General features: G+C 38.1%; 1 protein-coding gene across 2 annotated transcripts in view; it reads right to left on the bottom strand.

Annotated features, from left to right (window-relative positions):
• LOC112144783 (SLIT-ROBO Rho GTPase-activating protein 3) overlaps positions 1–8,332 on the bottom strand; it is a 45,849-nt gene extending 37,517 nt beyond the window's left edge. The window contains exon 1 of one of the 2 annotated variants that reach the window (XM_024269556.2): positions 7,880–8,332. In XM_024269556.2, coding sequence (XP_024125324.1) covers positions 7,880–7,946 — 67 coding nt within the window. In that variant the 5' untranslated portion in view covers positions 7,947–8,332. The remainder of the gene's footprint in view (positions 1–7,879) is intronic. The other variant, XM_024269557.2, reaches the window with a different exon arrangement.
• Positions 8,333–14,600: the final 6,268 nt, after the last annotated feature.

Below are 14,600 nucleotides of genomic sequence, written 5' to 3' on the forward strand. Positions count from 1 at the left end.
GCGAATCTAAATGGATCTCTCTTCTTACATTTGCAAGAAAAGCATCAAATGCACTCACATTTTTTGCACGTGGCCTCATGTGTGTCTGCTATTTTTAGAGCCTAAACTGTTACTAGGGACTGAGCAATACTGTGCTACATTCGATGAATGATTCAAGCCTTTGCAGGGCGATGCATAGTTACGCAGACGCTGCAAAGCAGTTTGAAATTAAACACCAAGAAAAAAAAATGTGGAGCCATTTCTCATACTTCAGATGATGAAACGTGCAGCAGAATCTTCAGTCTCCTAACACACTAGATCCACCAAATCCAAAGAGTTACAGAAAGGATCAAAAGATCATTTGGACTTTGTGTTTTTAAGCAAACATTTACATATCTTGAAGAGATATGCTTTAAAAAGTCATAGCAAGGACACTTAGGTTCTGAGATTACTCTTAGAAAAAAGTAGCACACAGTTTATTTTATATGTAGAGGTTTAACAATTCATCAATACATTGATTTATAATTCTATGATCCAATCAGATTGATCTGTCTGAGTCAAGCTGTTAAACGAATCCACCTATACCATTATAAACTGCTTCAAAATGAAGTAAATCAATTATAATCAATTTGTATAGAGACATGGTACTAGGGCGGCACGATTAGTCGATTAGTCACGATTATGTCGACCATTAACATAGTAACCGACTGATTTAATAGTCTATTCTTCATAACTATGTCCACTATTAGAATAGTCGTCAATTATTTTAATAGTTAATATAGTCGTGACCACTCGATTATTAAATTAGTTGATCAGTCACGACAATACCAACTAGTAAAAGAGTCAACGACCAACATAATAGTTGATCAGTCAAGACAATGTCGTCTATTGAAACAGTTGACAACTAATTTAACAATCAATTTGTTCGCGACTATGTCGACCATTAAAAAATAGTCAATGACTAGTTTAATAGTCCATCACTACAATGTCATCTATTGAAATAGTTGACTAGTTTACTTGTCGATCAGTCACGACAATGTCGTCTATTGAAATAGTCGACTAGTTTACTATTCAATCAGTCACGACAATGTCGTCTATTGAAATAGTCGACAACTAATCTAACAATCAATTGGTTGTGACTATGTCGACATCATCACGACGATGTCACCTATTGAAATAGTCGACTAGTTTACTATTCAATCAGTCACGACAATTTCATCTATTGAAATAGTCGGTGACTAGTTTACTAGTCAATCAGAGACGACAATGTCATCTATTGAAATAGTCAACTAGCCTAGTCGATCAGTCACGACAATGTTATCTATTGAAATAGTCGACTAGTTTACTAGTGGGTCAGTCACAACAATGTCGTCTATTGAAATAGTCGACAACTAATCTAACAATCAATTGGTTGTGACTATGTCGACTATTAAACTAGTCAATGACTAGTTTAATAGTCCATCACGACGATGTCACCTATTGAAATAGTCGACTAGCCTAGTCAATCAGTCACGACAGTGTCGTCTATTGAAATATTCGATGACTAACAAACGCGACCCGATTAGTCGACTAATCTAAAAAAAACAATCGCTGATAAGTCGACTATTTAAATGGTCGTTTGTGGCAGCCCTACATTACCATACAGTAATGTTCTAATAATGTTCCCTTTGTATTATTTTGATGTGGAAAAACAGCCTACTTCATAAAACTAAAATGTGAATGGATTTGACAGGAATACTTGTTATTTTTTTTTCTTTTTACATGTTTAATTTAGACTTAATTTTCTTGAAGAAAAACAAGGAATCTAAAAAACTTCACCTGTACTGTTCAGTACCAGGTATTTATCTCTGAGTCACAGTGGTTGAAGTTCTGGCTTGGACGTCGTGGATCGATTTTTGGTCAGTTAATCAGTGTACATGTAGTGTATTAGGTATACTAACTGAATACTTTCTTAGATTATTTTGGAACATTTTAGTTTACAGTATATAAAAGTATATTGCCTCACTTTTAGTATAGACTTAGTACCAGTATACATATAGTACACTTCAAAAGTACTCTATTCTAAAGTCATGGTTTTCAAAGCATCTCAGCCAGCAGATAAAACCATTGTGTAAAAGCAGATAAACAAAAACTAAGTGACTAAGTCGCCAAAAGGCCCTGCCTTACTTCTATATTTAGTCAAACTCAGAATGTTTAAGTGAGACGTTTATCATCCTGTGTGAACCACTTCTCCTTAGTTCAGATGTTTCTCTACAGTTAAGATCAAAAGTCAGCAACTGTTCAAAGTAGCCGTGCATGGTGGTGACCAGTAGCAGGGGCTGAGAGTGTCTGTTGGGACCATGCGCCTTAACCCAGAACGACACGTTGACATAATTTTGTCCAGATTAATGCTATGCTCCATGAGCGCTTGTCTCCTACATGCAGCAAAGGCAGCGGGACGCCTTTCATGTCTTTCTGTCTGACTTCACATTTTCTCCTTTGCTGCACCGAAGGAACTTCTGAAACAAAGACAGCCATCAGTGTCGGTGAAATCACAGCATGAACAGGAAACTTCCTGGTGGGCCCAACTTCATGCCGTTTTCGCTCCACATTTTAGAAACTTCCACTGGGAGCATGCATGTGTGAGCGAGGAAACTGAATCGTGCAGATTACAAAGATACTCGGAGGAGAGGGAAAAAAAAGGTTTTGTTTCAGAGGTTCAGGGCGGCACTGAAATTTCAAACCAGTATCTGCCAAAGCATTCCTGCTTCATGATGAATCCCAGCAGAGATATGTGTGAGCACACATCTGCAGAGAGCATGGTGAGACATCTTACTAGTATTTTAGAAATATCACTATATTAGGCATGGCATCAAATAAATCTGATATAATAGGAAAAACATCAGCAACATATTCTCCATAATCACTCTTTCCCCAAATCCAATTTAAAGTATTTTATGTTGAGAAATTATGCTTTTTTTAAATGTTCTGGTGTCAAAACTTTGGAAAAATTAGCACAAAAAGCAGAAAGACTTGGAATGAAAAACAGATCATTAAAATAGAAGACAGTAGGCAAAAGATTAGAATAATATTGAATGCAATATGTTAAATATGAAGCAGATCATATTTCAGTATTTTTTTAAAAAAAGTTTAACCCCTTAATGCCTGTTGTTGCAAATATGTGACAGACGACTTCGGCTCTAAAAATACCTAAATTCAACATCTATTTAGTAGGGCTGGGTTGATCAAATTGATTGGTTGAACCTTCATTTATACTGGTAGCTTGAGGGCGCGATTAATCGATTTGAATTGATCTAAGCTAAACAGATCAAGAACTGATCCATAAAAATAGAGATCGATTTGGCACATAGAGCTAAACTCTGCTAGCTTCATGCTAACGTTTAATGGAATTTCACATAGGACGGCTAATGCTAACGCTTGGTCGACATAAACATACATTGGTGACTAAATGAACATCTTTATAAACTAAAAGACATTAATTTTAAAAACTCTTTTGAAAAAACATTTTTTTAAAGTAACAATTTATGATCTAAAACACTTTTGCTAATACTTCGCTTATTCTTCTTTAGAAAAGTGTACTGCTATAGCGTGATCGCCACCTAGTGGCCAAACTGAATAACCCTCCAGGAGAAGCAGAACAATGTTTACAATGTTAATGATTTGAACATTTCTGATGGAACTTTGTATGATATTAACAATCTCATTCTTTCACTGATACATTTTACAGTATGTGATTGTATCAAAATTGTTTGACCGCAATGCATTGTGGTCTATATTCGCTAATGTAGTAAACGATGATGAATGCTAGTTTTTTGCAAAGACTTCTGGGAAATTTCTAGTGCACTCAATTTTGGAATATTAGATTCAGACAGCACTACAAAAGTGTTATATAGCTGCTTTTTTTCCATAAGTCTCCACTTGGAGGGCTAAATGTAGGGTAGAAAAGAGTTGTAGGGGTAAATTTTGGATTTTCCCTGTAAAGCAAAAACTAATATTATTATTTCATAGTTAGAAATAAATTCAGGCATTAAGGGGTTAAAGGTAAATAAAAACAGCCGGATACACAGTGAGGCGCGCTTTCCTAATATTGCTGAATTGTTGTTTTTACAAGGGAGATACCTGGTAAACAAAACACTCAACAGATATTAGTGTAATGTGCCACTAAAGAATCTGTTATGTGATCAAATAAATCCCTGCAATTCTTTAAATTTGGACAGTCCAACCCTGAATAAAATGGCAAGTAAACAAAAGTGGAAAACGCATGGCTTCCATTTGATTAAAAGGTTGAGCAGTCAGCAGCTCCACATTATTGGAGGCCCGTGTCAGAGTAAAGATCTCACTGCACCAAAGAGACCGGAGCCCCGTTAGCAAATGAGCTTACAATGTCAGCTTAAAAGCTTTTCCTGAAACCCGGCAGAGAGATGGAGCGATGATGGCTCCCTCCAACCCAAAGTGCTATCCGAGTGGAGAGGAAACCCAGACTGACAAGGAAATTTCCCACCACACCTTCACCTGCTGAATACTCATCATTCTTTTCATTCCAGAAACTTGCTTACAAGTTCCTGGAATCTAGATTTCATACGTAGTTTTACAAAAAAAAAACAGTCTTTGCTAGGATATCTAAAACTAACATTTTGTTTTCTCTAGAAAGGTTTGTTTATTTGACACCTCAGTAAGAATGTAGAAATCCAACCGTTCTGTGGAGCTTAGCATGTTTTCACAGCACATGGGAGACTTCTCCAGATCCTTCAATGTCCGCCTGCTTGTTGAATTAGCAACTCTAGACGTATCATTAGCATAGCAGCTAGCATAACAGCTAGCATATGTTATTTTCTTCCCACGTCAACCAGCGGCTTTGAAGAAATATCTTTGAGTTTGGTTCAGTTTATGAAAAAAATGCAAATCATCTTCACAGAAAAGAGGTTAGAGTCCCATGACTCAGCAATTAGTCTCTTTCTTAACGGAAAGGCTTCCTTCTACAACTAGCTTAAACCCTTTACATGAGTAAAACGCACAAAAATAATAAGAACTACATAGAAACAAAACACATTTTATATTCAATCAAAATATTTCTGTTTTTTTATGAAGCTTAAAGACCCACTTCAATGAAAATTGTGTTTTTAATATGTTTTTGAGGGATTTTTCTCATGATGATGGAAATGTACAAGAAAATTAAGTTAAAAAAAATCATGTTTCTGAGTATTTCTCTAATCAAATCATTGTGAATCAGGAGTAAACAGAGAAATGTCATTAGAAAATTAGAAAAACCATAAAGGTGTGTAGCTATCACATCAAGCCACAAGCTTCCAGTTTCGCTCCATTCTAATGAATCCAATTGCAGATAAATCGATCTTGGTTCTCCGTGTTTTAGCTGGTTTTCAAAGCTTCACTGCTGATAACTCCAATATTGTTCGTCTTTTTTGTTGCATCGCTAATGTTAGCTTGGGTGTTATAAGAGAATGTAAGCTAGCGGAAGGGAGTGTAAACAAAGGGATGATGGGATATCAGTGGAGGATTACTTCCGCGCCAACAGCAGAACTCAGAGGCAAATTTCTGATGAACTCCTGGAGCACTGCACAAAATATGTCCTAAACAAGATTTTTGATTTTTCCTAAAAACAGCATAATCATAATTAAAAGACCACTAGAAACACTTTTAAGATAAAAAAAATGATCGGATTGAGACTTAAGGGTAAAAAAGATGAATTAATTAAGATTGATGCTTTTAAGACCTTCCACATTCCATGTACATCTAGTGGTGTGTAGCTCACTTTTTAAAAAAATGATGCTAATCTTCTGACTTTTCCCTTAAAGAACTATTAATATTAAATGGAAAACAGTCCAAGAAAACTTGATTATTTGTGCAACTAAGGTGTGATTCTAAAATGAAGTCAAATCTTAATTTGATCTTAAAACTACAGATAAATACACTTTAAGATGACAAATAAATAGAAATCTGAGTTAATGTTAATTAGAACAGTTGAAGAACTAAACAACATGTTTACAGGGGTCCATTTATATGTAATGTTTGATGATATGTTTCTATTGAGTAATTATTTGTCAATATACCCCATAATAACGCAATAACACGCCCACACGGACATTTTTTAGGGCTGGGTATTAATAATAATTCCCCAAATCGATTCGATTCGACTCACCAGAGCCTGGAAAGATTTTATTCTGATTTTTTCCAATTCTTTCTATCCACTCAACTTAATTAATCTTGAATTTACACGGTTTACACATTTAAACACATTTGTTTAGAAATACATTAATAATCTATAATGTATGTTTACATTGACCGAGTGTTAGCATTAGCCGTCCTATGGGAAATCCCATTAAATATTAGCATCAAGCTAGCGTTAGCTTTATGTGCTAAATCAATCTCTACTTTTATGGATTATCGATTATTGATCAAATAAGCCTAGATCAATGTAGGTAGATTAATTAATTGAATTAATGAACACACTCCTAATTTTTTTGGTATTTAGTCAATAAAAAATAAAATGATGTGGCTTTGTATTTTGAATATTTTTAAATAAATAAATTCAAGTTACCAAAAAGCTGCAGTGATATTAGGTACAATTTTTAATTTAAAGTAAATATACATATATATTGCAGCATTTTTTTTAATGAAAGATTGTACTATTAAATAGGGCTGGTTCAACAAAATCAACTAATCGATTTCAATCGATTTTAGCTTAATAGATCAATAATCGATTCATAAAAAATATAAAGTCTGTTAGCTTGATGCTAACGTTTAATAGAATTTCCCATAGGAAGGCTAATGCTAACACTCGGTCAACCTAAACATCTATTGCTAACTAAATGAACATCTTTATAAACTCACAGGCATGAATTGTCTAAGGTCTTTTAAGGAAATAGTTTTTAAAGTATCTATTTGTGGTCTAAAACATCGTTCTTGGCTCACACTTTCTTATTCTTCTGGAATAAGGGGTAATGCTGTAGCGCGATCGCCACCTAGTGGTCAAACTGAAACGCCTCCAGGAGAAGCAGAACAATGTTTACAATGTTAATGATCTGAACATTTTTGTTAGAACTTCTGCTTGTAACACTATATGATATTAACAATCTCATTATTTCACTAATATATTTTACAGAATGTGAACTGGATCAGATTTATTTAAATATATTTTTAAAAACATATTAGATTATTAATGTGTAATTCACTCAAAATTGAATTGAAGAATTAAAAAAAAAAATTAGAATCGAATGGATTCAAGCTTTTATGAATATCCACAATGTTGATACCCAGTCGTACTATTAAAGGATTCAACACTTAGCAACACTTTGCAACTATTATACGGTCTAACACAAAAAGTTCCTCGTGCTGGGTCTTTACTTCAAAGCCCCGGTGTAGGAATGGATGCATTTGGGCTGGACTAACAATAAAAGACAGGTCAGCCCTGCACAGCCTGCTTGTCTGGTTCAGGACTGCGTTCCTGACGTTTTCCTCTCTGGCTGGTTCATAAAGTCACATATTTACCCGAGACAGAGAAATCCTTTCATGGTCCATAATTCATACGGACAGCATGCATTTTTAATGCACTTTGTGAACTGTTGGCTGTGTGACCTTTTTCAAGGTATTTAATCCTCTTTTATTTCAAGGAGCCTTTTATTTACATGCTGGAGGAAGCATTCCAGAAATGATCCAGAGCTGCGTCTGGAAGCAAATGTGAGGTTTGCATGGCCACACATGCAGCTGCAGGCAAACTGGTTCTGTCAAGTTACTGTTTGCAACCAATAAATGAAGCAGAAGCATAACAACTGCGTAAAAAAATAATAACAAAAGGTGAGAACCGTGCAGTTCCACTGAGATCTGGATGAGGTGACAAAGTTACGCAATGGTGTCTCCACGCGCGGGCCTGCGTCTCACCAACCTTTCACTTGGGTCTCATACTCGGCGATGATCTCTTTGTCCTTCTTGACTTTCGCCTGCGATGACATTTTGGGGCTTGTGCAATCCTCGGGCGGGAATCGGCGTCTCGGCTGGCGCAAAGCTGCGCGTCCGCAGCCCCGTGCAGCGATCACAGGCGGCGGCGCATCGACGCAACTTCAGGGGGATCGGACACTCTTCCAAGCCTTGGCTGCGTCGATCTAGGGGCGCGTTCGACCACTCCTCCTCCTCCTCCTCCTCCCCTGCACTTCTTCTTCTTCTTCTTCTTCTTCCGAATCTGCAAGCCGTTCACGTCGGCTGCGCATTTCTCGCAGTCAGGATGTGGCAGCTCCAGCGGCACGCGCGCCTACGCAGCCCGATCTGCCCTTTCTTCCCTCATCTCCCTCTCCTGCAGCCGAACGCAGATGCAGATCTGCCTGAATGGATGTGAAAGTCAACGCCAGACTCCTCCCTTGACCCCCTCCCACTGTTTCCCCCCACCACACTTTTCATGGCTGATTAAAGATTCTTCAGTGTGAACTGGAAGGGAAATCTTTGTCGGCAGCAGCCGAGAGAGGGCTGGACATAGTTTTCATTCAGATCTGGTGATGCATGAAGCAGTTTTGGTAGATATGGTTTGTTTTTGGACGTGGAAAAAAACCGGTTTACTGGTTAATGTGTCTGTGCCAAATACAGATGATTTTAGATGTAATATTTGCCCCCAAAATGTTGACAGATTCAGCATAAAACATCACAAATCGCTTCTATTACAATGTAGATAGTTCCGATTCATATTGCATAAATGTTGGCATTTATATCCCCCACAAAACAGCATTGGGCAATTTGTGTTTTTTGTCGTGTGAATGTTTGTTGCAGTGAAAGCCACTGGAGGTCACCCTTGGTGTAGACATAGAGATGAATGTCTCTTACAACCATTTGATTTTGTCAATGAGGGAAAAAAATGTCTGGCGTTTTGTGATTCATGGTTTTTCGTTTTGGATTTTCATAAATAATTTGTGTTTTTTAGTGTTTTGAAGGTAATATGTGATAATATAGTTTACTCTGAAAGGTTTAAGACAATCATGGTATGGCCCCTTTAAGTGAGAAAATGACAAAAGTTGCTCTGATTGGTGTCCCTGTGAATGGGCAAGGTAAGACAAGATATAGAGAAATCGTTTTTTAACAATCTACTCTCACTAGTTTGGTGTTGGACCCCCTCTTGCCTTAATCCTTGATGGGATAGTGTTACGGCCCCAATGGGAAGATCTGACTCAAGTCTAGGAGGAAAACCAAAAAAGTGGGACTATAACAAAAACTGGACACCAGTGAGAAAAATGAACACCGTTTATTAAATCAGGCAAACAAAGAAACTATCCTGAAAAGCAAAAGGGAAAAACAATTAGTGTGTTGGGTACAACAAAAAGACAAAACAAAGGGAATTTGAACCTTGGCCAAACATAAAATAAGTCAGGGAGACTGGTGACCCGGCCATGTTGACCATTGGAGTCAGCAGCTAGGGGGTGCTTAACCAAAACTACGTAAAGAAAACAAAAAAAGCCCACAAATCAAGACTACCAAGGTCCCAAACTAAAATAACAAAACCCAGTAGTCTAAGACTGCTGAGGACAAAGAGGGTAAAAGAGGCCAATTCCAACCGGCACCACACCAACTAAACCCCACCCAGTTTCTCAGCTGCCTGTCTTGGTGTGGCCTCCTCTGACTTAAATAGCCAGCAGGTGCCAATAAAGGACTGGATGGAAAAGAGTCCAGCAGTAGCAGCAGGACGTACCACATTCAACAAAGTACTGGAATTATTCCTCAGAGAGTTTGGTCCATGTTGACATGATAGAATCACACAGTTGCTACAGATTTGTTGGCTGAACATCCATGATGACGATCTACCATTCCACCACATCCCAAAGGTGATCTATTGGGTTCTGGTGACTGTGGAGGCCACTAGAGTCCTGTAAAAACACTGTCATGTTCAAGAAACCAGTCTGAGATGATTCAGTTCATGGCATGGCGTGTTATTCTAGCCATCAGAAGGTAGTACACTGTAGTCATAAAGGGATGGACATGGTCAGGAGTTGTATTGATGCTCAATTGGTACTAAGGAGGCTAAAGTGTGCTAAGAAAATATCCCTCACACCATGACACTACTACCAGCAGCCTGTACTTTTAATAGAAGGCAGGATGGATCCATGCTTTCGTGTTGTTGTTCCCAACACTCTACCATATGAATGGAAGCTTGTCAGAACAGACGTTTTTCCATCTTCTGTTGTCCAGTTTTGGTGATCATGTGTGAGTTGTAGCCTCAGTTTCCTGTTCTTAGCTGACAGGAGTGATACCCAGAGTGTTGTTCTGCTGCTGTAGCCCATCTGCCTCAAGGTTGTTCTGTGTTCAGAGAAACTCTTCTGCCGACCTTGGTTGTTTTCTATCAGCTGGAACCAGTCTGGACATTCTCCTCTGAACTCTGGCATCAACGAGACATTTACACCTACAGAACTGCAGCTGAGCGGTAAACTAGTGGGAAGACATATAAACTGATGGATGATGGGAAGAGGAACCGGGTTTGTGCCGTGCCAACAATCCCGCCCAGGTGAATTTCTAAAATAGTAATAAGGGAAATTACGTTTACTTGTATAGGACTTGGGCTGCACGGTGGCGCAGTGGTTAGCGCTCTCGCCTCACAGCGAGAAGGCCCCGGTTCGACTCCCGGCTGGGACCTTTCTGTGTGGAGTTTGCATGTTCTCCCCGTGCATGCGTGGGTTTTCACCGGGGACTCCGGCTTCCTCCCACCGTCCAAAAAAAAACATGCTTCATAGGTTAATTGGTGACTCTAAATTGCCCCAGATGTGAATGTTAGAGTGAATGTGTGTGTGATTGAGGCCCTGAGACAGACTGGCGACCTGTCCAGGGTGTACCCCGCCTTCGCCCTTCAGTAGCCGGGATAGGCTCCGGCACCCCCGCGACCCCGAAAGGGACGAAGCGGTCAAGAAAATGGATGTATAGGACTTTTCTACCTTCCTTGAAGGCCTGAAGTCCTTTACAGTCACACACTGATGGGCCCCCTGATCCAGGCATTGGAGAAAGGGTCAAGGATTCTGTTGGGATGGAAATAACATCATCTCCCTGGCGGAGGGTTGGGGAGGAGTCTGAAGGTCCTGGAGTTGTTTTATCAGCTGACTTGGCTGAGGGTTCAGCCCAGGAAGTGCCATGGGTTTTTCATTGACAATGGCATGGTGAACGGCTGTGAACCCTAGGAACTAGATGGTGTACCAATCCATCTAGGGGAGTTGGTTACTTATTTGGATGTAAATGTGGATCCAGGGTAGGGCATCATGGCCCAGGATCCAATTCCGAAGCTCTAGGAATGGTTAATGAGGATCAGGATGGCTCCTCTAAAGCCCTCACAGTGGGTGAAGGTGCTAACCTCATTTGGTCTGCTGAGACTTACCAAGCGGATCGCTGTGATATGCCGATCTCAATGTTGCCCCGTTTGGGTGGTATAACTAGGAAAATGGTGAAAGATAGGCGTCACTTAGCCTAGGGGTGTCAAACTCAATCGCACAATGGGCCAAAATCCAAAACACACTTTAGGTTGAGCAGGATAAACATTTATTGAACACTCTAAAACTACATTTTTAAAATCATAACTTTTTAACATAATTATGAACAAGATGTATAGCATTACCGGGAATAATGCTAGTGTGAATGCTGTAAGCTGAATTTGACTATGGAAGATGCTAGAGCTGATAGCTGAAGATGCTGAAATTAATAACTGAAATCACTGAAGCTGATAGGTGAAAATGTTAAAGCTGATAGCCAGCTAAAATATCAATTAAATGACAAATTAGCCTAAAATGCTTTAAAAAAAAGCAGTTTAAGCAAAACTGCTAGCATGTAGCTGAAAAAATATCTATACTTCAAAATAGCCTTAAAAACGGAAAAGAGCCTAAATTAGCCAAAATGACTAGCATGTAGCTGAAATGCTAGCTAAACCCCAAAATAGCCTAAAAACTTAAAAAAAAGCCTAAATTAGCCAAAACAGCTAGCATGTAGTGGAATTATTAGCTAAAAAATACCAAAATACTCCAAGAAGCTAGCAGAATGACAATTTTTTAAACTTTAAAAAAAATTGTAACTTTTTACCATAATTATGGATAATAAAAAGCAGGAATAATATTCCAGAATAAATCAACTTAAACCTTAAATAACTTTCAATATTTTACTCTCTATAAAAATATTTCTTTGTCAAAATTATACAAGTTGGAAGATAACATCGGGCCATTACTAACAGTAAAATAAAAACATGGAGGGCCGGATAGAATTACCCGGAGGGCCGGATCTGGCCCCCGGGCCTCGACTTTGACACATGTGACGTAGCCCCATCCACGGCTAACTGGCTGATCTACTTGTCTAGGAGAGTGGAAGGGTTAAATACTAATAACTGAGACAACACGATCTCCTGGAGGTTATCAGATTTAAGACACCTCGAAACCATCGATTCCAAGTATCGCTGCGTGGTTGGGGGTCGAAAGAGTCAACTCTCAAACCAAATGATGGGAACCAAATTTTATTGTTCTTCCTTTGGTGCGTGCTTTGTACCAGCTCGGTCACACCATAAGCGATTTTTGAGTCAGAGAGTTTCAATGATAAGTCAATGGTACAGATGCCATCTGAGGTCCTACGGCGCGATTTGATAACTCTCTTTCATAAGTAGTCCCACATTATCTGTCATTGAAAAAAAAATATGCACAATTTAATCAAATGTAATATATATTATAGTTGGTATTATAATATCTTGTCATCACTATAGATCTGAAAACACATTTTTATTGTGTTTTTTTGGCTTCAAAGACAGGAATTTGTTTTTTCTTTTCTCTGCTCTCATGTCAGGTGTTTGTGGTTCAGTGGTAGGACAGCAGTTTGTGGTTCGTTGCTCAAGTCAATCAAATAAACTTCCTTTCCGTCAGATCTTGTAAACAACTGTGAACACGTTTTTTTGCGAATGACTAACCGCTGTTTGTTGAAGAACAAGTTAGTCATCCTAATTTCCTGAAACTGCAGGTTCAAAACAGTTTCTACCTTAAGAGGCAAAACTTGAATTCCAGACTCATTTGTTGAGGATTTAATAACAAGGGAAAATCCAAACCTCCGACTAATAACTTTTTAATTGCTTTACAGAATAAACTCACAGAGTCATTCTGGTGACAAACGTTTATATGAAAAGTGACGGAAAAAAAGACAGGAAAGTTGATGATGGCTTTAACCTGAGGCAGCTTTTCAGAAGTCAGCTTCCGATCACTGAACGAGTTCGGTTTCACACTTCCTGTATAACGAAACTTGTTAAATCTGGTTTTAACCCTTTTACACCTGAAGCGTCACCGGTAAACGCAAATTCTTTAACATACTTTAACTTTTCAGCCGTTAACACAATAATTCCAGTAGATTCTGAAGGAGAAAAGCGGCACATAAACACTAGAACGGTGGTATTAAAGGGTTAAAGACGACAAAATTAAAGATTTCCAAATGTGTATTTTATCCCTTTATACTTTTGAGTGTAAAAACATTTGGATAAAAGTTTAAATCCTTGAGTAGCTTTTGTTTTTCACCCAATGTTCACCATAAAAATCGATAAATCGATCCAAGACAGTTAGCTTGATGCTAACGTATAATGGAATTTCCCATAGGACGGCTAATGCTAATGCTTAGTCAACCTAAACATACATTGATGACAAAATCAACATCTTTATAAACTCACAGATATGAATTTTCCAAACTTACATAAAAATATTTTTTCAAGTAACCGTTTTTATGTCTCAATAACCATTCTTAGCTCATTCTATCTTCTTCTCCTAGAATAAATTGTACGGCTACAGCATGATCGCCACCTAGTGGTCAAACTGAAACTTAATGTTTCCTACATTTACATTTCTGGAGAACAAATCTACAAAAACTGAGAAAAAAAATGAGAATATGCAACCCCCACCCACCACCCCAGACCTAAATATAAGTGTATATATCTCATTTCAAGATTTAATTCTTCCTAAAAGAGCAGAACATCACAACTGATTTTAGAAAGTTTTAACTTGACAAATTTGACTAAATTTCATTTGTATTTATCTGTTGAAATGATGGAAAAATATGTTCAATTCTTTAATTTGAACCTGTTTTTAAAAGGATATTTTTACATTTCTTCCACCTGATGCATTAATCTCAAACAGCTTTTACTGTATGTACAGAAATAACTTGACGTTGTTGATTAGAAACTGGATAGGATCAAATTTAGTGTCAATGTCAAGAAAAGATTGAATCAACAGAAATTCTCTTTCGATCAATATTTTAATGGAGAAACACTGAGTGAACCCTCGCAGTTAAGCTGTTGGGAGAGAAAGCAGGAAAACTGATCTCTTTGTGAACAGCAAAACTTGTCTAGAACTTCAGTCATTTGTTACGGGAGCTGGAAGAAATTATGTTACTTTTAATTCAGAAAATCTTTTTTTGGGGGTAGTTTGGTTATTTCTAATGACAGGAATTGGTTCACAGAGAAACTTTAAACTGTTTCAGCGTCGTTAAATGTATTTGGAGCAGGGGTGTCAAACATATCCGGCCCTCTAGATGGTTTAATTCGCCCCAATGATGAAAAAAAAATATATATGGGGGAAAAAAGCCTGTTTCTATCCCATTACTGTGGCGAGTTACGGTGCATTCACTCTGAACGT

Source organism: Oryzias melastigma, linkage group LG5 (genome assembly GCF_002922805.2).
Source record: "Oryzias melastigma strain HK-1 linkage group LG5, ASM292280v2, whole genome shotgun sequence".
NCBI classification, from domain to species: domain Eukaryota; kingdom Metazoa; phylum Chordata; class Actinopteri; order Beloniformes; family Adrianichthyidae; genus Oryzias; species Oryzias melastigma.